Genomic DNA, 22,610 nt, shown 5'->3' on the forward strand with positions numbered 1-22,610 from the left:
GCTGTTTTCGGAGTTACCTTGTACTTTTCTTCTCCCGTCAATATTTTGTGGAGTACTCCACGGAATCCTCCAAGCAATCAAAACGCTGAATAATGGAGCATTAGCAACTTTGGGAAAATGAGCAGTTGCGCTACATATTGACATTCTTCCTTTGGAGCAAGCCCGCGGTGACTGGAAACAAAGTCTTGTGTTTGCCTTTTGAAGTCATAAGAGCAGACTGCAAGAGGGAGTCAGTCATAACACAGCACGTCCGAGTGTGTGTTAAGGCCAATAGCTCGCTGCTGACTGCCGCGCTTGTACAAGTGTGTGCGTGTGTGTGTTGTGAAAATCTTCATATCTTTTTCATCAAAGCCAACCCGGCAGGTTGCGGAATGTTTGAGCGTGCTTCTTTTTGTTGCTCCCATACTCCTCCAGCAGCAGCAGCAGCAGCAGCACCCCTGTGTTCAACGTGGAATGCGGAATATTCTTGTCCATGTCTGCAGAGACAAGCATGCATTACGGCAGAGGGGTCATGAATATTTCCTTTTTGTTGAGATGAGGGAGATGGCCGAATGTTGCCGGGCTCCTTGCTGTGTCTGACTGACCTGGGGTCAAAAGAAGCTTGGAACGGCGACAGCCATGTTGTGTCAAAATTGAAGGCTCCGTGTGAGAAGATGGCATCTTCCAAAACCTTTGGAAATAATGCTTCTGACCATTTGAAGTGTTCAGATGATGTTGACATTTCATAGCATAATGCTGTTTCCTTCAAACCTGAAAAGTAAAGTATAGGCTTCCCTTTCCTCCCTGCCACTTGGCTTGTGCACAGGGGTCGATGGCTGTGACACATGTACACAACACTGACACACACACACACAAAGTAAGGAGGATCTGAGGCTTTAGCTGGAGTGGAGTAGGAAGAAAGGAAGAAGGCCCGAAACAAACTTGTCGTAACTCAAAACATGTGTGTCACGTCACGTCACGTCACATGACGCGCGCACTCCGAGCTCGCTCGGCCAGGCGTGTCATTGCGCCATTTGACAGCCCGTCGGCTCTTTGACTCAGTCAATGTGAAATGATATGACAACATTCTTTCAAGTCAAATTGCTCCCAAAAATCCACTGGAGGGCTCTGGCGGTTCCACGCATGATTAGATGTTTGATTACTTTCAAGTATCTTTTTCTCTCGTAAACTGCGATGGCTGAAAATGCGGCCTCGTTACAGCAGTGTCGCTTTCCTCAAATATGAAAGCGAGTGTACTTGGCAAAAGTTCCCCATCCAAATTGAAACGCTGACATCTCTCTTTGCATTTGTGTGGTCTGGTTATCTTTGTGCTCAAGTCGGACACAGCCAAAAATTGTGATCATACAACCAGGACACCATTTTTATTATAATACATGAAATATATCGTTTCATTACAAACCGTTTCAATTAACCAGCGTCATTGCTTTTCTCTCTCTCTCTCGCTCTCTCTCTCTCTAGAGTAAGGCCAAAGAGCTTCCCCTGTCAGCGGTCCGTTTCATGGAAGAACTTGGAGAGTGCCCACTGGGGAAGATCTACAAGGGTCACCTGTACTTGCCGGGCATGGAGCAAGCACAACTGGTTGCCATCAAGACCTTGAAGGACGTCTCCAGCGTCCAGCAGTGGAGTGACTTTCAGCAGGTACGCTCTGACCATATTGATACAGTGTGGGATTCTGGATTTTTATTTCCAGAATGAAGTCTTCCTCTTTAAACAAGCAACCAGCTGAATTGTAAAGTGGCTTTATTTATGTTCTTTCTACTCATCTCACCAGTAGTGGCTTCCTTGCTTTGGCTGTGACAAGCTGCACATTCTCTAAAAAGAAATGCGGCATTAACAGCCAGTCACGCATTTCTACACGTTGCTTTGCTGCCAGTGGAAAGCTCTGTCTTCCCACAAGTTCTGAAGCGTGTCCCGTTTTATTTCCACTTTCAATGCGGTCGCCCACCAATGACTGGATGTCATGAAAAAAGATTCTTCGGTAGATGTTCCCCTGAAAATAGTCGAACATACAAACAGTGGTTGGCTATTATCGGGACGTCTAGGTACACGTCGAGCTTCGACGGAAGACTAAAACGTTCCCATCTGGTGTGTCTGAAGCCCAACGTGAAAGCAGGCCATAATCTATGTCTTGTCCTTATTTGGGTTGCTGATGCAGGAGGCGGCCGTGCTGACGGAGCTGCAGCACCCAAACGTGGTGTGCCTGCTGGGCGTGGTGACGCAGGAGCAGCACGTCTGCTTGCTCTTTGAGTTTCTCCCTCAAGGCGACCTTCACGAGTTCCTCATTATGCGCTCGCCGCATTCCGACGTGGGCTGCAGCAGCGACGAGGACGGAACCGTCAAATCCAGCCTGGATCACGGCGACTTCCTGCATGTGGCCATACAGGCGAGACTTGAATCCTCTTTTTTTCCCCCCCAACAAACAAGTCCAGAAATGTAATGACCAAGAAAGTGACCTCTCAAGGCTGCCATGCATTGTTCATAATGTACGTGCAAGAATCACATCCTAATGTGTTTTTTTTTTTTGCCTAATGCAACCCAGGTTGCCGCTGGGATGGAGTACTTGGCCAGTCACTTTTACATTCATAAAGACCTTGCAGCCCGCAACATTCTAGTGGGCGAGCAGCTCCACGTGAAGATATCGGACCTGGGCCTGTCCCGAGCGATCTACTCGTCAGACTACTACTGCATCCAGCCCAAAACGCTTTTTCCTATCCGCTGGATGCCCCCGGAGGCCATCGCCTACGGAAAGTTCACCACAGACTCGGACATCTGGTCCTTTGGGGTGGTGCTGTGGGAGGTCTTCAGTTACGGCCTGCAGCCTTATTACGGCTTCTCCAACCAGGAAGTGATGGAGATGGTTCGAAAAAGGCAGCTGCTGCCCTGTCCTGAAGACTGTCCGCCCAGGTACAGTAGCCAGGTTTGCGTCTGGATGCAAGTCAAAGAGTTGACAACAAATGATGTGTGATGTCACTTAGATTCTACGCTTTGATGAGCGAGTGCTGGCAGGAGGGACCCGCGCGAAGACCTCGCTTCAAGGACATCCACAACCGCCTACGAGCCTGGGAGGGCCCGTCGTCTCACGCCAGCTCCAGCACGCCCTCTGGCGGCGGAGGCAACGCCACCACCCAGACCACCTCGCTGAGCGCCAGTCCCGTCAGCAATCTGAGCAACCCTCGCTACGCCGCCGCCGCCGGTTATCTCTACCCGGCCCAGGCCATCCCCTCACCGGGCCAGATGGCTCAAATGCCAGCGTGGGCATCCATGGCGATGCCTCAAACGCACCCGCGCTTTATTCCCGTCAACGGCTACCCCATTCCGCCAGGCTACGCGGCTTTCCCCGCTCATTTCCCTCCCCCGGCGCCCCCCCCGCGGCTCATCCAGCATCACATGCCGCCGCCTAAGAGCCGTTCGCCCAGCAGCGCCAGCGGCTCCACCAGCACGGGTCACGTCAGCGGCGGTCCCTCCACCGCGGGCTCCAACCACGAGGCCAACACGCCGCTGCTGTCGCACTGTATCATGCCGGGAAACGGCGGCGGCCCGGTGGTCCAAGTGTACGGACAGCTATCTCAGAAGACCATGGGACAGCTGGACCACATGCAGACATCAGCGCTGCTCGCACCTGACTCGGACGCACTGATGTACAATGACGCTGTCATCACTGCAGACCTGTAGAGTTCAAGACAAAAAAACGCAATTGCTCACTGTCTCCCACTTGTGGCTGGCTTGAGAAACGACGTTGCTTCTCATCCAAATGAAGACGGGCCTGCGGCAACATTTGGGTCTGCAACAACCAGCCACCATCCATCCATCCATTTGTCTTTGGGGTCACAGGTAACCCGGAACCGGCGCCGGCTTGACTTTGAGCGAGAGGCCAGACTGGTCACACGACATTTAAACAAGTGTCCTTTCTATCGTACACTTTCAAATGTTGCCTTGTGTATAAATCCACTGCGCAAGTCCTGAGTGAATGAGCGGATGAAATGCAAAGTTCTATTTTCAAGACATGAAGACCATCCATCCAAGTGTAAGTGGAATATTGCAGTCCAAATTGGGCCAGTTACGCTAAAAGCCAAAAGCATGCGACAGGTGGAATTCAATCCACCAACGTTTGGTTCTGTGCATTAATCAGGCAGCTAAGCGCATATTTGCCATGTTGACACGCGCCATGACACCTGAATGTCACCAGGCCTCCTTTTCTACTTTCTGCCTTAGTTCCTGCAAATATGACAGGAAGGGCCTCAACGTCGCCATTCTTTTCCCCCCATCTCACAAGAGTGAGTTTTGTACATTTGAATTCCCATTGGGTTATTATTTTTGAATTTTGAAGGAAACTCTCCTTGTTTTGTTACTGCCACATGAAAGACGTGGCGAGTCGTGCTACCTTTTTCGGAGGAATGATTATGATATGCATGGATTGTAGTGGCCTCTACCAGAAGAATGTTCCAATATTGAATTCGACTGAAGAAGAAAACCAATGGATGGCCTTCAAAAGGATTCATGTTTGTGCTGGTGGAGAAAAGACGTCCCAAGTGTACTTACTATTTGAACCGTCTCCTTTTTGTCTTTAGCAGTATCTGATGATCAGTTGGAAGCACGTGAATCCCACAAGCCTTATTTGAAAGTGTTCCAGAGCTCTACTACCTATGAAAGCGACAATCACTGCCTCGTGCTCTCACCGTTTTTCTCTCTGCGCACCATTTGAGACCAATAGCCGCTGTTTGTGGAACTTGATGATGACATATTTGACATTTTCATCTTCAGGCCAAAATAATTCAGCCATTTCTTTTCCGGGCAATGTTTCCAGGCTCAGTCATATATGTCGACAATCTGGCCTCTTTGTGATGTAGCAATGCAAATACCACTTGTATGCAAGACTGTGAATTTTAATCCAATCAAAATCCTTTTTGTCATTTTGTGTGTGTTTTTTAACAAACCATAGAAGTCCATTTGGAGCGTTTGAATTGATCATGGGGTGCCAATTTGAGCAAGTTTACATGTTTGTACCGTTTGACCAACAGGGCAATTGTTTGTATGAATATTTTTGCACAGTTGTTTTTGTATCGCAGTCATTTATTAAATGATGTTTGCTTTACGCTTTGCTTGAATGGGACATAGGGTTAGTTAGAGACTCGTATGCGTCTTTAGGAATCTGCAAAGTTTTGTTCGATGGGTGGTGACAGCAACAACGCACACTGGTTTCGTTTTTGATGTTGGCGTATTTTTTCTTTCTTTTTGCTTCCTTCCTTCCTTCCCTGCTTCCCTCCTTCCTTCGCTCCTTCCCTAACCTTCCCTAAGCTACCTTCTTTCCCGAACTGGCTTCAGTTCCAATGTTCTGCTGCAGATGGTCCCCTTGAGCTGTGTGGAATTGGGGAGAGTCAGCTGGTAATAACATTACGGCATGACTCCATCTGTTTGGCCTGTGAAAGAAACATGATTCTGCGTGCGCGCGTGCGTGTGTTGTGCACTTTTGATGAACTTCTTTTCTATCATTAGGTTTAGGTTTATTCACGCAATATCCAAGACGTACAACAAACAGTATTAGAGGTCACCCCAAGCAAGCTATTTAAAGCTTTTCACTGCCCTTTCCGGTTCTATATATATTTCAAGTGATCTCAAGGCACGAATACTGTTTTGTTTTTTATTCTAGGCCTGGAATGGCAAACACAAAAACGTCTTTGATTTAAAAGTAAAAACAATACTTCAGCACAAGGGATAGTGATCCTGTATTTACTATTTCTGATAACTTGGCAACTTCAGCACAAGGGATACTGATCCTGTATTCCTTTTTGATAAGTTGGCACAAAGAGAGCAGCGACTTCCCGGGTTCTCCTCCCCTTTTATTAAGAGAAAAGGAGGAGCAGTGCAATGACGGTGCAATGCAGAGATGCAGACGCGTTGATTTCGGTATGAGGACGCATCCTCATCCCTCGTCGAGGGAATATCCTCCACTCTTCAGAGGTTTGACGCGTGAATACTGAAGCAGTTGTTAACATGGAGTGAATATTTATTTGTAATTTCATGCAATATTGATGAAGATAATACAGTTGATTGTTCTGGAAAGAAAAGAAAGCACAACACATGTTTATTCCGTTTGAACTTGTTTCATTTCATATTTAGAAGGAATTAATGTCATTCGAGTAGGGATTCATTGGAAAATGAAAACGCTGTCATTTGTTAACTGAATTTATGATTCACGGCCTTATATAATGAGTCTGCTATATGGTGGGGTAACGATGCTGAGTATTGCCTCTATTTATTTTTGCATGGCTTTTCTGAGATGCAATCTTTTTTACATTCATGCATTTTCATTTGGGTTGCCAGTGACTTGAAGCCTGTCCCACCTACAGATGAGGCCACAATTGAAGTGTTTAAAAGCTGCCCTCACTATTCTTGACAGATCCCACCGTGGAAAGGATGGCAGCTGAGCAACAGAGTGGAAGATGAATGCACATTCCTGCTCTCTAGTCATGCCTCACAGGTTTGAAATCACATGAGCCGAGTGGGAACATCACAAGTTGACCAAGTAAGAACTGGAAACACTCCTGAACTGAAATCTACCAGAGCCATGAATCTGCGCGATAATGTTTCACAAAATGATAGTAAGTAGATGACCATGCCACATAGAATTTGAACCCAATCAAATAGAACTTTGACCTGAGTGGTATACACAAATAATCAATGTTGGTCTTGGAACCGAATGGTTATGCTTACTGTAAATAAGTGCTAAGCAGACTTTGGAATGGTGCTAGTCTACTTTAGTGATGAAGTACCCCTGAGCCAAGCACTGACCCTGCCCCAACTTTAGCTCTCCTTGCTTGCATGCATGCATGCAAAAGAAAAAAAAAAAAAAACGTGCAACCAATTATACGTCTAGTTAGTTAGCTAGTATTTACTTATTTGTGTGGGTCATGTCCTACTTGGTTTGCCATTGAAAGTTGATTTCTTTTTTAATTCACTTCCAGGCCATTTCTTTGCATACCCAAGAGCTGCATCAACAATCTTTCAATGATTGTGCTTGCAGGGATGCAATTTGATTGGCTCTGGTTTCCAAGCAGGACTCTCAATACACTGATGCCACTGTCATTTACAAGCACAAAAGTAAACATTGTCAAATGCACGGCTCTCCGACAAAGTCATTCGGAAGCGAGAGGGAACGTTGGCAAGTTTGAATGACCTAAAAACATGGAGGCAAACCCCCCGCCCCACAAGCTTCTCTCCCCTGTACTTTCTCCTCTCTCCACATCTCCGCCCCCTTTTCTTTCTCTCCCACTCCACACAGCATCTAATAAGCCATCCATCCATCCATCCATCTTTGCAGTGAAATGGAAGCCTAATGCTTTCCATCTGTGTGAATCAGTTGCGGGGCTTCAAGTGTAGGGCTTGCCATTCTTATTTACTCCCCCTCTCCACTTCAAGCAGAATCTGGTTCCACTCAGAGCTCTCTCTCGCTGTCTCTCTGTCTCTCTCCCCCTTCCTCCCTCCCTCCCTCCCTCCCTCCCTCCCTCCCTCCCTCCCTCCCTCCCTCCCTCCCTGTGTCGGGGCCCCTCGTGGCCCAAGGCTGTCTGAGCAGAGTGTTTCAGGCCCCTGGATGGATGTGAGCACTCTCCACATTGTGGGACACAATCAGATGGGGAGAGGCCAATTAATCACATACCTGCAGGGTCCACACAGAAAATAGCAAATTGATCGAGCGCACGAGGAGTTTTAGAAGTGAGGAACCCGCCTTATTTTGTTTTACGGGGTACAACCACAACCCCAAATGAAATTGGGTTGTGTTATTGTGGGGAACGCTGCTATGTCAACTTGGTTTTAATCTTCCAAAATGAATTGAGTTCCATTCCGAGCGTGATTGTGGTTCCTGGATAAAAGTGGCAACCTTGTCTTCTCTGGGCTTTTTTTTTTTTAGAGAAAGTAACTTTTTTCTGGGTCTTGGAATGAATACTTGATGTTATTGCTCGTGTGCTGCATGACACAACATAACATTTGCTCTCTCCTGCTTCTTCTTTTCCTTCCCCCATCTGCTCCTTTCATCTTCTACCATCTACCTAGCTCTGCTCTCGCCCTCCGTTGCACTTCCCTCCCTCCCCCATCTCCCACTTTGCTTTTGAGGATTTTCGTTTCAAGGTCTGTCCGTCTGTAGTGGTGCACAGCGCGTACTCGCATTGGCATTGAGTCCCACTCGCGTTGGAATACACCAAGCGATCCTCGTCATTATCAGCACCAGACAGACAGCAGCATTTCAATCCCATCCTGTAGCTTGATTGTACAGTATTTGTGTCAATGTTGCAAGTGTCGGGGTTTTTTTCTCTTCCTACACCCCCCAACCGCCCACCCACCCACAAAGTTCCCTGACTTCTTATGCATGTTGTCAAACACAGCACTGCCTGCACACAAGCTCAGTCCTGAATGGAGCCAGAAATAGCTGTGGCTCTGACTTGGAATCAGCTTAAGTCTTCAAAGAACACATTTTGATGTTGCAAAGGGAGCGACGGAGCCAGCGAGAGAGAGAGATATGGAGGCACAAGACGGGTAGTGGGAGAATAGCGCAGATCTGGTTGTTATATCCTGCTGTAAAAAAGGGGGCCAAAACTTGAAAGGAAGCAGTTGCCATAGAAACAGTATGGCGCTTACTTTATTGCCCCACCCTACTCACACGCAGACTTAAGAAGCATTTTCATCAAAAATAAATAGCGGCAGAAGAGCGGAGCACTCGGTACTTGTATCGAATTGGCATTATTGTCGTAGTGGAGCGCCGATGGATTTATCGTGATGGGTGAGGGTGAAGGCAATGAAAGCCCGCTTGACAGATTGCCAAGGTCAAGTGAACAACTTTGCCTGGAAAAATGATCCTCCTTTCTCTTGTAAGGTGATCTGGCCAACTGTCCACTGCCAAGTTGATTTACCTTCTTCCATCTATAATCATTTTCAATCCGTTCTTCCCTTTTTGCATTAACTGCTGTGTTTTATGACACTTTAAATAAGAGAAGCCTTCAAAGATAAAGGAGCAACGGAAGTTCTTTGGCATTTTGTATTTCTGCCAGACAGTTGAAATCAAGATGATTTCAAACAAACATGTTTGATTCTGGTTCTAATCTTCTTGGCCAGTCATGGCCTGCTTTCTGTCTTCTTTGACGTTTTAATATCGCGGCTGCAAAAGTGTAAGTGTAAAAGCTCATAAGTCGAGACTTAAAGGTCTAGTGGATCACGTTCCAATCTATTTTTCCAACGCTGCCTGCCCCTGCAAATGTGAGCCTCTATCTATGTAGCCTTGGACTTTGTGATATATTATATTATTTGTGGGCCCAGCTGGTTTATCCCAGGAGCTTTTCCTGTCAGCCCATGGAAAGCTCGAAAGTTCTAAAGTTGCCAGTGAAGAAAATCAGTTGGGAGCAGAGACGCTGTTTACATCTCACACGAACCTAGACGGATCACCAAGGTCATCAAGCGTGATCCAGTTACCCGATAGAGACAGGTCCTTTGCGTCATTTGTAGAGAGGATGGATTTGGCCAAAACAATATGATGGATTGTAATGCTTTTAAATAAGCCTATGTAGCGAGTCATTATGACAGAGGCCTTTGCAAACTTGCCCTTAATGAGATACAGAAGTTGAAAACGAAGGATTCAAACTGGATTCTGTCGTTTCTCACAATCAAACTTGTAACCTAAAGAGGACGCCGAAAGGAAGTTGGCCTCCGTCACTTGTAAATGAACGAGGAATAGGAGAAGGGGCTTTGCCCGGAACATTCCTCCTCCAGAGATTTGGGGCGGACCCAAGGCGAGTCTGTTAAAAGGACCTTGAGCTTGCTATTCTTTGGGAGGAGACTCGATCTAGTCTCAATGGAAAAGAAGCCTTATTAGCTCTCGAAGCACATTGCAGAGAATGATTGATGGATGAAAATGATGGATATAGGCGCAAACTTTCAATTGGATTTTTGGGGGGCTTTGACTAAGACCTCACAGCACCTCACTGTGCACTCTCACAAATCCATCCTGATTTTCAGAGTCGGCTCATCACAAGGACTTTTTGCTTCCCCTTATCTTTCCCAACCAGGTGGTGCTGTCATTAAAATAATGCAAATGGATTAATGGCAATCCTTGTGTCTTTCTTAATGAGGGTTCACTTTCTACTTCATGCTATTTACTAGTGGCTTTGTTTGGATGGCAGCAGCAGCAGAGCGAGGGAGAGAAAAGCGGAAGGGAGGCGGGGTACCAGTCACTCAGTGAAGATGAGTATTTAGATGAAGATGAGCGCTAGCTATCATTTTGGCTGCACTGTGGTAGAAACATGATCCAAGAAAAGTCCAAACATGACAAGAGCCCTACTTTGGGAGGCAAGCGAGCAAAACGGACACATCCTCATTTTCTGTGCCACCCACCATCGCATGTCGCATTTGGAGTGTTTGGAGTGGGATTTGTCAAAATGCCCCATGTGCACCTGGCGACAGAAAGTGGACTAGTTTAGAGCAGCTAAAAGCAGGTCGAAGTTGTGGTGCAACACCATTTTGGAGGATTTGATCGAGGTGCAGGCAGACATCATTTAAGCTCTGTACGTAAACTGTCCATCCTTCTAAATGGTTGTTTGTCTACATTCTACCTGAAGGGCTGGCGACCAATCCAGGGTGTATACAAGGGCAAGACACTTTACTGCACTAAAGTCGGTCAAATAATAGTTACAACTATAAACATCTTGGGATTGAGAAAAGCTGATTGTCACATATTTTGCACGTATTTTTGAAATCAAGGCCAGTAGCACTTTTTTGCACTTTTAGATGGATCAAATTATAATAAAGACTTCTATATGTTACTCTTAAATGTTATATGTAAACACTAATACTATTCGTGTTGCTTTTCTGTTATGTTTATTCTCTTACATAACCTTTGTAAAGAGCACAGATTCACGTTACTTTTGTTAGCGTGTTTTTATTTCCTGAACAAGCCTCATCACAATGATATTCATCCGCTGACCCATCACACCACACCGCACGGAGAGGGGCAACAAAAAGTAGAGCATACCAAACAATGCAATATGCAAACGAGAAACAACACTTCCAAGTCAATACATAACAATTCCTCTCTTCCAGCTTTGATGCACCAATAATCATCAAATAAAAAAAATATAAGTACTATGTTTCTATGTGCTATTAAGTGTATACTTTTCTTTTTAGAGGCATTTCAAAATTCACAACAATTTTCAACATCAAATATTAACAACTTTTTTTTTTTTTTCTTTTAAAGAACATTTGTTTCCTTTCAACATTTATAAATCAAGTCTGTCTGGTGGTTTGCGAACCCTCTCAGGATATCTGCGTCCAGGAGGATCAGGTAGGTTTGTCATTGGTTTGTGTATGTCCATTATCTCCGGTGTGGACATGTTTTCCTCAGGTGTGATGTCAGAGGCTGGAGTACTGTCCTTAGGGTTTTGTGGGACAGTAGGTGTGGTAGTTTGAGTAGCGGCATTTCCAGGTGATGCGTCCAAAAGTTGATCAACATGTCTGCGCCAGACGACATTAGGCTCAACACTCACTGTATATGAGAGTGGTCCAGTTTGTGTCAAAATTTCCGCATGTTGCCACTTGTCGCCTTGGTTACGATAGTCTCTTGCCAATACTTTTTGTCCGATGTCAAATGATCTTAGTTTCCTTTGTAACTGAGTTGGTGAACATTGTCTGTTTGAAACATGTTCTCGGATGTCAGGTTTCAGGAGATCTAAACGAGATCTTAGGTTTCTTCCCATGAACAACATTGCAGGTGACTGTCCAGTAGTAGTATGTGGAGTGTTTCTGTAGGCTAGCAGAAAGTTGGCGATTTTCTGCTGTAGTGGAACTTCCTCCCTCCTACTGGCTTTCATCGACTGTTTGAAAGTTTGTACAAAACGTTCAGCAAGTCCATTCGTCGCAGGGTGGTGAGGAGCAGAAGTAAGGTGTTTTATTCCGTTGCTTTTCAGGAAGATCTGAAACTCCTCACTAGTAAACTGGGTACCATTGTCACTTACAAGCTGAAGAGGGTATCCTGTACGTGCAAAAAGCATCTGTAACTGGTTCACTGTTACAGTTGTAGTTGCTTTTTTTACAGTGAAAACCTCGGGCCATTTTGAATGAGCGTCGACCACAATAAGGAACATGTGATCCATGAAAGGTCCAGCATAGTCAATGTGAATGCGTTGCCATGGGGCAACAGGCCATTCCCAAGTGTGGACAGGGGCAATCTGAGGTGAGCGCTGAGTCTGGTGACATCCTCTGCATGTTTTGACCAGAGTTTCAATTTGGTTGTCAAGGCCAGGCCACCACACATAACTTCTAGCAAGACTCTTCATCTTAACTACCCCCATGTGCCCATCATGCAGCGAGTTTAGAACTTTGGATCGCAGTTTGGGAGGTACAACAACGCGTGACCCCCACAGGACACATCCTTGGGACACAGTAAGTTGGTCTTTTCTGGTGAAATAGTCCTTAAGTTCAGTATCTGCATGCATTGGCCAGCCATTAACAGTTAAGTCATACACTCGAGATAGCAGAGGGTCGTTTCTTGTTTCTTTGCTTATTTGAGCGCAAGTCACCGGAAGTGGTTCCATTTGCAGCATGTGAAGATTTAAAGCAGGATCAGTAGCCTTCTCTGTCAGTGGTTGAGGAAGGCGAGAGAGACCATCTGCATTTCCGTGTAGTTTCGTCCCTTTATAGTCTATGGTATAGGTGTGTGCTCCAAGAAAGAGAGCCCAACGTTGTAAACGAGCGGCGGCCATAGCAGGAACACCTTTCTTTGGACTGAAAATGGAAACAAGAGGCTGGTGATCTGTAATCAGCATGAAGTGTTTTCCATACAGGTATTGGTTAAACTTCTTAACACCCCACACTAAGCTTAAAGCTTCTCTGTCAATCTGTGCATAATTACGCTCTGCTGGTGATAAAGAGCGTGATGCAAAGGCAATGGGGCGTTCAGAGCCATCAGTCATTTTGTGAGATAGAACTGCACCAATGCCATAAGGTGAAGCGTCACAGGCTAGACATAGGGGAAGCTTTGGATCAAAGTGTGTGAGCACCTTGTCTGAAATAATGAGTTCCTTTGCCTTTGTAAATGCCTGTTCACAGTCTTTAGTCCAGTCCCACTTTGCCTTTTGGTGCAGTAGTGCATTCAGTGGGTGCAGCACAGTGGAAAGGTTTGGCAAAAACTTGTGATAATAGTTAACAAGGCCAAGAAATGAGCGTAACTGGGTGACATTTTCTGGTTGTGGAGAATTTACTACAGCTTCAATTTTGTCTTGCGTTTTGTGAAGTCCGTGCTTGTCTATTTTGTGTCCACAATACTCAATGGACTCCTTGAAAAACTCACATTTCTTTTTGTTTGCTTTTAGACCATATTCTTCCAGTTTCGTTAGAACTGCATTCAAGTTTTGCAAGTGTGACTCTTTGTCCCAACCAGTAACAATAATATCATCCAAGTAACATTGAGTACCTGGGATTCCTTGTAGCACTTGGTCCATTGCACGTTGCCATATCGCAGGGGCACTTGTAATACCAAATACAAGCCGGTTGTATTGGTATAGTCCTTTGTGAGTATTTATGGTGAGGTACTTGCGTGAACTTTCATCCATTTCCATCTGTAGATATGCTTGTGCGAGGTCAATCTTTGTGAAGTGCTCACCATTTGCTAGAGATGCAAAAATGTCATCGATGCGAGGGAGTGGATACTGGTCTGCATGCATGACAGGGTTAACAGTTACTTTGAAATCACCACAAATGCGCACTTTGTCTGAAGATTTCTTGGCAACAGGTACGATTGGTGTAGCCCACTCAGACCAGTCCACTTTGGATACTATTCCTTGATCCATGAGATTTTGCAGCTCAGCTTCAACTTTTGGGCGTAGCGCATATGGAACAGGGCGTGCTTTATGAAACTTTGCTTTTGCACCTTCTTCCAGCTCGAGACGTGCTTTGATGTGTTTCATTGTTCCTATGCCTTCGCTGAACACATGTGCATGTTTATCCAGTATCTCAGTTAACTTCATGTCTGTGAGCTGTTTGGAGGCTATGTGCATGGACTTTATTTCATGCCAGTTAAGCTTGATTTGTCGTAGCCATCTACGACCAAATAGTGGTACACCTCCCTCTTTAAGGACGAACAGCTCAAGATTGCACTTTTGGTTTCTGTATTTCACTTTCACTTTGAGTTTTCCCAGTGGTGCAACCTTTTCTCCTGTGTATGTCTTCAGTTTTACACTGGTGCGTGACAGTTTAGTGTCTGGGAACATTTTCTTGTAGTCGTTGAATGATATGATCGACAGTGCTGACCCTGTGTCCAGTTCCATTTTTAATGGCACTCCATTAATTTTTGGTGTCAGCCAAATCACATCACCGTCATTCTCTTCTGTAGCACACAGCCCTAAACAAGCCAATTCTTCCTCACTTGAACTGTCAGAATCTGTCTGTGCTACTTTGTGCAATTTTTGTCCTTTTCTTATATTGTGTTTATCTTTTGCATTACTGTACTTTGATTTACACATCTTCTGTATGTGCCCTCTTCTATCACATTGTCGGCAGTCTTTATCCTTAAACCAACACTCTGCGGGGTCATGTGACTGTTTACCGCATCTGAAACAGGGCTTTGCTTTGGTATTATGCCGTTTGGTGTGCAGTTTAAACACAGAGCTTGTGGCTGCGTTTTTACCTTGAAGCTCCGTCGCATCCCTTGCTGCTGTCTCCGCTGAAACAGCTATTTCCACTGCTCGTTGCAAGGTGAGTTTGTCCTCCGTCAAAAGCCGTTTCTGAATGCTCTCGTTGTGCAGCCCGCACACGAACCTGTCCCTCAGAGCATCTGAAAGTCCGTCTCTGAACTGACAGTGTTCGGCCAGTTTCCTCAGTTCTGCGATGTACTCTGACACCGTCTCCGTCCTTGACTGGTTTCTCTTGTGAAATCTAAAGCGCTCAGCAATCACCAATGGAGCTGGGTTTAGATGACTTTTCATTATCTGCATTATTTCATCAAATGTTTTGTCTGCCGGTTTAGCTGGGGCGACCAGGCTGCGGAGTAAGTTATACATTTTGGCGCCCATGACACTGAGTAGGACAGCTACTTTTCTTTCGTCCTGTATCTCATTAGCTAGGCAGTACTGCTCAACTCTTTCCACATAAGTTGTCCAGTCTTCTACCGAACTGTCAAATATGTCCATATTTCCCAAGATTCCGGACATTTTATTATTTTTTTTTCACTTTTCTTGGCGTCCGTTCACTTTTACCTTGGTCCTGAGCGACACCCGTCCTCACCTCCGGCTTGCTTGATCAGAGCAGAATTCGGGGCGAGCAGACGAAACTTACGTCCACACAACCAAGTCCATGAAGCACTATTCACTTGTGTCCGGTCCACCTCCGCATTTGTAGGGTCCTTTTTAAGTCTCGTCGCCAATTTTGTTATGTTTATTCTCTTACATAACCTTTGTAAAGAGCACAGATTCACGTTACTTTTGTTAGCGTGTTTTTATTTCCTGAACAAGCCTCATCACAATGATATTCATCCGCTGACCCATCACACCACACCGCACGGAGAGGGGCAACAAAAAGTAGAGCATACCAAACAATGCAATATGCAAACGAGAAACAACACTTCCAAGTCAATACATAACATTTTCACACTGCGCCTGCTTACATATGTGTTCCTCCTAAAATAAAGATTGAATGAAGAAATGCACACGACTAAAATAGCGATCGGTACATATTTTGGGCTTTCCCAGCGGTCTCCGAAGGCGTCATAGCACCTCGGTCCATTGATCTTCTGCTCCGGACGGACGTGTGTAGGACTGTGCGTTTCCACGCCCCCTCCTTTCACCCCCATTGTGGAGAATCTCGGGCTCACACATAGACGCAAGCTGCAAGACCCATTGGAGTTTGAGCTCCACGATTTTGAAAGCAAAACTTCGCTTCTACTCATGGATTTATTTGATTCTTTTCAGAGATTTCCAGGACGGGCAATGCTTCGCGTCGCCAGGCAATTCGGAGAGTCATCCGGGAGGAAAAGGCCACACGTAGCCCTCTGCACAAAGTTGTAGAAAAAAAAAAAAAAAGTAGTAGGTTCTTCTCCTCGCTCACACTCGGTATACGCGTTGAAGATCCCCGATCATCATGGCGAGGTGGAGCAGGCACAGCACTTGGGCTTTGACGCCGACACCGCGCGCTCCTTTCCGGGATACGTTGCTCCGTCTTCGTGGGAGCTTGTCTGCTCGTTTGTGGAGCTTTGCATTCATGTGCACGGCTCTTTCTTGGGGATATTGTCGAGCCGACACTGAGTTTTCCATTTTGGAAGAAGCGCAAGTTCTGTCCGAGCAGATGAAGAAACTGTCCACGCAGGAGCTGGGAGTCTTTACTATGCAGGTAAATGGCGTGGAAATGTGTACTACTTGTGCCACTTAAGAGTGGCTGCAATTGACACGAAGCTGGCATAAAAGGCTTGGGGGGAGGATAGGAAGGGGGAAAAAAGGTTGCCTTCTAAACGACTGTCATAGAAGCGAGACAATGAGGTGCCAAAACCAGAAGGTCGTGCCAAAACAACAAGCTCAACGCGAGCTTTCAAGTTACTCGGGCGTGTTTATGTGGAACATCAACACACTGGAGGTTCTCTTCGACCACCCCCGAAATCACATTTCTTTACCTTGTTGATAGATTAATTTATCAGTCAAAAGTGCCCAAAATAACCTTCCTGTCAACATAGGTGTCAGAGGTGCGCGCCTGCCTGCCTGCGTGCGTGCGCGCGCACGTGTGACTCTCCCTTGGTAAACCAGTTTATTTTCTAACCTATTTAAACAACGGTATGCGTTCGTTTGGGTTGACGTCATTCATTAAAGTCCATCTAAAATATAGCATCCAACAGAATTTGTAGCAGTGTGTTAAATGGTTGCATGCACTTTTACACTTGGAGATTTAAATGATAGATGAACTTCTCATTAAGATGTTTTTCTGCAACTGCAATGTAAATATTTGCGAAGGCATGTCATGCACAACACAGCACTCGTATTAGATGGTGTACCTAATCGAAATGTCTGCTGATTCAATGTCTGAAATGTACTGTTGCCCATCCCGTTGATGTTAATTAGAGCCGCAGTGCTGTTTTCTGCCTCCAAAATAACCCCAAAAATTGAAAATTACATTTACTGCAGCGGCTCTGTTATTTGCTGTAGGGTGGCTGCGTTAGCGATTATATCATTGGGTTTCTCGATTTATCTCTGGTTAGACCCAAGCTGTGGATCATGCTGATTAAAATAAAATAAAAAAAAGAGTCATTGATTTGAATGTCATGATCAAGTGTCCCAGATTTGACACGTTATCTCAAGCCTTAAATATTGTAATATATATACATAGTATGTAGAATATGCCGCAGTGTATTTTTTTAAATCGATGAAAAGAATTTGGTTTTAGCTGAATTGATGACTCACTCGGTGCGCAATGGAAAGGTGAGATGCTTTGATGATGGATTCATTGGTTTAAATGGGAAAAGGAATCAATAATAAATGCCGTTTTCCTCAGCGTTAGCAAATTGTCTTCCTGAGAGCGTCAATGTTGCTTTTCCCCCCAAAAATGTGTGTTTTCTTTCCCCTAATGAGACGCCTGCATGTCCAATGACTTCCTCACTATGAAACTACAAAAGCATTGATTGGTTATTGCCTTGTGCATGTATAGCGGAGCTCCATTGGGTCGCCAAATGGCAGCGAGCGAGCGCTGAGGTGTGTGTGAGGCAGGAAGGCTGGGGGGAGGGGGGGACTTCAGAGGCAGAAGAGCTCCCAGGCCCTGAACACAGAGGCGAGGCAGTGGGGGAGCCCCGGCTCCAAATGGTGTTTCATCTCTTCTGCTGGCACACTGAGATGCCTTTATCCTGCCGGTGGGAGTCAGCTTTGAGGGCTTCCTCTGATCCTGGCGGCTCTTCCTTTGTCACCCCTGCGCTCCCTCACCTGAGCTCTGCTTGGGCCTCGGCTGCCTTATTTCTAATGCAGTGTGTTCCAATTTACACGCCAACATCCTTTCCTTCGCGCTCTTTTGACTTTTGTTTCCGATCAGGTCAGAAAGAGAGCAACGTTTTGAATGGACTTGATGTGGTTGCTGGCAATTTGGTATATTTTTGATGGCTTTCGGCTGAGGAACCAGTGCGAATGGCGCTGTCTCCCTGAATTGTTCCGAGAGCTTTGTTATGGAGCCGAGAGCATCCCTTTTTAAAATGTAATGCAAGCCTTCACTACTCCACCCTTCATTCTCTAGCAAATATGAAACTCCCTAGCCAATGCTTCTGAGTCACCTTTTTCAATTTGTCCTTCACGTGCCTAATTGTTGCAGAAGATCAGTATAGCGATAGTTGGAGGAGGGACTCTGATTTATTCTAGAAAAGTTATTCCGGTGTGTTGTTATTCAAATAATGGGATGCATACTAAGCGTGCAAAGTTCTTACCTGACTGTAAGCAACTGATCAGTCAGTGGACATTTGATTCGTAACCACTGGCTGATGAATAACCTTGAGAACTTTTGAAAATGTCATGGATTTGGCCAAGGAAAGAAGTTTGATGTCGAAAAGAAATGGGCTTCGTTGTCATCCGCTTTATCTCAGCAATTGCAAGATTCCGTGTCCTGCATGTTTTCCTTGTGTCCGCTTGATTCATCTTCTGTCTCCACATATTTTCACTCTCCTAACTCATGAGAAATAATAATGTGCAATGAGAAATTCCAGTAGAAAGTTGAATCATGACAATGCTTTCTTCGAAGACACTTCACTAAATTCATGTTGGACTTCTTTTGGCTTTCGTTAGTAGGTTTTTACAAGTCACGGTGGATTTAGCCCTGGATGAAACTAAGTCATGTAATCTTCTGTTTCCATGTCGTTAAAACAGATCTCGCTACAGAGATCCCGAAAGTTTCCGAAATGTGACGGGACATGCACTGCAAGCATATCAGGTGTCTCCTGTGCTTTTAACCTGACCAAATCTCGGACTATCGACTGATTCATTACAAAGGAAAGATTTCATTTGAAGGACCTTAATCTTCTGAGTGCTGGTAGTCTTGCTCTTCTGGTATCTTCCACTTCCAGAACTGAATCTTGATAGTGAAAGGTAGAGGGTGTTTGCAAAGAGAAAAAGACACTTGAGCTTTATGGAAGCACCAGTTTTGATGGTTTTAGATTGCACTGGTTGGGCAGCGTTGTACTATGTATAATGACAATAAAATACTTTGTGATTCTGAAGCACACAAGCATGATCCTGGAATAGGGAGTCGAGGTCTTGCAGTATGGAGTAGAGGACCAAGTTGACTGCATCATCTACAGACCGTTTGGCTGTGGTATCTGTGCAAACTTCACGCAGATAGAAAAGTCACTTGATTGAAGTCATTGCGATCGTTGATCTTTTTTTAGAGCAGTCCATGGCTGTCCATTCTAAATTGCCTCCCAAGAGTATCCCGCCACCTCATCTTGACTACCTTTGAATGTACCTGCAGCCTTTTTTTGCTTTGGCTACCTTTGTGCTGGTGGCCTGCCTGCATCCGGGAAGAAAGATAGCGAGGGGAAAATCTTTTCCCACCAATGTCTGTCTGCCCCTCGACATAACAGGACTGGTTTTCATTTCAATCAAGCTGTGTTAATTCCTTTGCCAGCCTTCTGCACTCCCTCTTGGCTTGTGCTGGACTGTGGTCAGGCAAGATCTCTCCCTTTTTGCTCCAGCTGTTGTGCTTTCAATCTTTCCGTCCCATTGTGGACATCCTTTCTGATGGCTCTGCCACGTTTCTCAATTGAAGATGGCCTCTCTTGCTTCGGCCTTGACTGTGTGTTTTTGAGCCATTGCTTTGCCTGCTTTCCATCGGATCGGATCGGATCCGATGCTGACGTGCCCTCACATGGCAAATTGCTGTTAAGAATCAACATTTCTATGCTTGCTATCTCTGGCTAAGATTGTTATACTTGGTCAAAATAAGATTCTCTTTCTGGAAAACAGTCAGTCCTTATCTGTTTTACCGTAAAAGTCAGGATGGTGCTTGCTTTTTGTGCATCGTTTCCCGCTCAGGTCTGTGGACTGCGACAATTGGAAATGACTTTTGCATTTCCTTTAGCCCCACTGGGACTGACCAGAGACCCCCAAACACACCCCTTCCTTCACTACCTTCATTGGGCGCAGCTTGAAATGAACTATCCTTGACATAATGCTAAAAAGAAAAGTGTGTGTGGGAGGGGGGGTCTCGAGTCAAAGGGGGCAGTGAGCAAAATATCCCATTGGGAGGGCAGGGAGTGAAGAGGGACTGCTTCTCTCCCCCAGACATTAGGCTTTTTAAGTACCCCATCCCCCACAACACACATGCACTAGCACTGAAGAGGCTTTGCATTCTGGATGAGGAGGTTGGAGTTCCTATTGTGGAGAAGCACATCAGACTGTTTTCATGCCATTGTGTCCTTTTTTTCCCCCTGCATGTGTATAAATAAAAGCAGGGCCGTGGTAAATGGCAAGCCCAAACACAACGGTTTTCCACTTCTTTGAGCATTTTTTGCTTTTCCCCCAAAATGCAGATGTAGTGTAGTGTTCTGCTCTTCAACAAAGTCCGTGCGGAGGTCCGAAAAGTGACTATTTGTTGAACTTTTGTTCATTCCCAAGGCTTGCAATCTTCTCCTATTTTGTCCTGTCATTTACACTGGAATGATTGATTTCCTGAGATCACACGGTTGAGAAGGTCAAGTAGGTCTTGACTTTGTTCATCAAAGCTTGGCCCCCTGCAGTGTCTCCCGCTTTTGCAAAACCTAAAGCGCCATCCCATCAAATTCATATAATACTCACTGACCGGTTGTTGTCTGAAAGAAATGAGTCATCGCTGTTTTAGGTGTCGTATCCTTGCAGCCAGCATGTTGTGGGTGCTGCTGACTCCCCCCAAAGTTCCTGGAATGCTCTTAGCTTTGAATAACAGTCATCAAGACTACTTTGTTTTGTTAGAGTTGCCGACGTCATTTGAATGTCAAGTGGATTAGCTCGGAGCAAGGGGCAGTTCCTAGTTCATTGTGAAAAGGGTTTGAACATCGTTGGAATGAATGAATATAGCGTGTTAGGCAAAAGCACGTGTTGCCCTTCTCCGTGACTTGCAGTACATCCCAATTGAAACGGACATCGTGACGCAAATAGAAATGGTTACCTTATTTGGTCGATGGTTATATATTACAAATAAATCGTCGTGTCACTCGCCAAAGGAATAAAGCAGTAGGTGTTTCGAGACTGAACTAAATGTATTTAAGTGAGGCTGGTTCTGGTGATTCTTTGATTGTCTTCTCCCGCTGCCGCTGTGGCTTTTCCTTGTTTTGCATGTTATTTTTGGTTCCATTTCATGGCTGTGGAACAAAAACAGAATGCGGAAAAGGGTGAAAAAAACATCTGTTGGTTTTGTGACTTGTTTGTTCACCAACATTCTTTTTTTTAAATAACCTATGACCTACTTTTTGAAACCCCCTGCTGCTTTATATGTGGGAGTAATTCTTATTAATGATTTTACATTTAGCATCTTTTATTATTGAAGTCTTAAATTTGATCTTTGCATCCATTTGACATGTCTGCTCTTGACTTGCCACAATATCTTGTTGGATTTAGTTTTGAGCAAGACATCCATTTCTTCCATTGGAGAGGACTATTGACATGACATTCCAATGTTTACGTGTCCCTTTGGTCATCACATCAACAGGCCATCTGGCTGAAAAGTGAATCCCACAATGTCAATGAGTGAAAGGACTTTTCCCTCACACTCTGTGGCAATGCTCCAAGTGTGTGTGGCCTTGTGCTGCTGCGGTATTAACGTGTCTGTTTACATTCCTTTGCATGCAGGTGTGTTGGACAGGCTTGAGTAATCGTCAGACAATGAAGAATTGGCAAGCTTTTTTTCTTTTTTTATTATCATGGGGGAAGCAATGTCTTCTAGAAAGGCCATGCATGAAAGCAACCCAGTGTATGTTATTCAGTAGAGAAATGATCTACAGAGGAAGAGGTAGGAATGGCCCAGTTCATTTCTATTTTGAATCTGTCCCTCCCTCGCTTGTCCCCGACACTCGTCTTCCTGCTTTTCATTTAGCAAACTGTATTTAGCACATCTGTACACTGTGCGTGTATTTGATTTGGCTTTGTGGCTTCCTGCTGCAAGTACAACACATCAAGTGTTCTCACTGGAAACCTGCCTGCATGTGTGTAGTAGTTGTGTTTAGAATGAGGTCAACATCAAATACCACCAGGCTTTATCATTTTAGTTTTTTGAAGTTGTTTCATTCTGGGAAGCCTTCACTTTGTGTGTGCGTCAAATGTCCGTCTCAGGCTATATGGTTGATTTTGTGTCTATATTTTCTTCACAGCTCCCCAAGTTGCCTTCCCCGCTACACAGAGTTGCCAACACAAATTCTACAGCCAGTTAATCATTGCACATCTTACTCCGCTTCACCGTGTTTAAACGTTACAGGAGCCCATTTTATGACACGGCTCACAGCTGTCTGATTGCTATTGCCATTTATGATCTTCAGGAACAAAGAGGACGTCTCTTCCTCTAGCCTTTGGTTTGTTTAGGATTAGTCGAAACACACCGCACATGGAATGAATATCAAATAAGATTTACTTTGGAGCCATTATGATAATCGA

The 22,610-nt window shown here is 45.1% G+C and overlaps 3 protein-coding genes across 4 annotated transcripts in view; 2 read left to right on the forward strand and 1 right to left on the reverse strand.

The window, feature by feature from the left end:
- The window catches only part of ror1 (receptor tyrosine kinase-like orphan receptor 1), a 46,280-nt gene extending 41,188 nt beyond the window's left edge, over positions 1 to 5,092 (forward strand). The window contains exons 9-12 of the mRNA XM_061296787.1: positions 1,459 to 1,638; positions 2,156 to 2,383; positions 2,540 to 2,904; positions 2,976 to 5,092. Of these exons, the coding sequence (XP_061152771.1) occupies positions 1,459 to 1,638; positions 2,156 to 2,383; positions 2,540 to 2,904; positions 2,976 to 3,672 (1,470 nt within the window). The 3' untranslated portion in view covers positions 3,673 to 5,092. The remainder of the gene's footprint in view (positions 1 to 1,458; positions 1,639 to 2,155; positions 2,384 to 2,539; positions 2,905 to 2,975) is intronic.
- A 5,809-nt stretch (positions 5,093 to 10,901) lies between these two features.
- LOC133166437 (uncharacterized protein K02A2.6-like) lies at positions 10,902 to 15,464 on the reverse strand. Its single transcript, XM_061296332.1, has 2 exons — positions 15,231 to 15,464; positions 10,902 to 14,910 (listed from the first exon to the last, which is right to left on the reverse strand). The coding sequence occupies exon 2, from the start codon at positions 14,496 to 14,498 to the stop codon at positions 11,259 to 11,261; it is 3,240 nt and encodes a 1,079-aa protein (XP_061152316.1). The 5' UTR covers positions 14,499 to 14,910; positions 15,231 to 15,464; the 3' UTR covers positions 10,902 to 11,258.
- Positions 15,465 to 15,745: 281 nt separating this feature from the next.
- The window catches only part of cachd1 (cache domain containing 1), a 29,869-nt gene continuing 23,004 nt past the window's right edge, over positions 15,746 to 22,610 (forward strand). The window contains exon 1 of one of the 2 annotated variants that reach the window (XM_061296333.1): positions 15,746 to 16,359. In XM_061296333.1, the coding sequence (XP_061152317.1) occupies positions 16,111 to 16,359 (249 nt within the window). In that variant the 5' untranslated portion in view covers positions 15,746 to 16,110. Of the gene's footprint in view, positions 16,360 to 21,852; positions 21,973 to 22,610 lie in introns of those variants that run through there. The other variant, XM_061296334.1, reaches the window with a different exon arrangement.

Source organism: Syngnathus typhle, linkage group LG14, assembly GCF_033458585.1.
Source record: "Syngnathus typhle isolate RoL2023-S1 ecotype Sweden linkage group LG14, RoL_Styp_1.0, whole genome shotgun sequence".
In the NCBI taxonomy this organism is placed as follows: Eukaryota; Metazoa; Chordata; class Actinopteri; order Syngnathiformes; family Syngnathidae; genus Syngnathus; species Syngnathus typhle.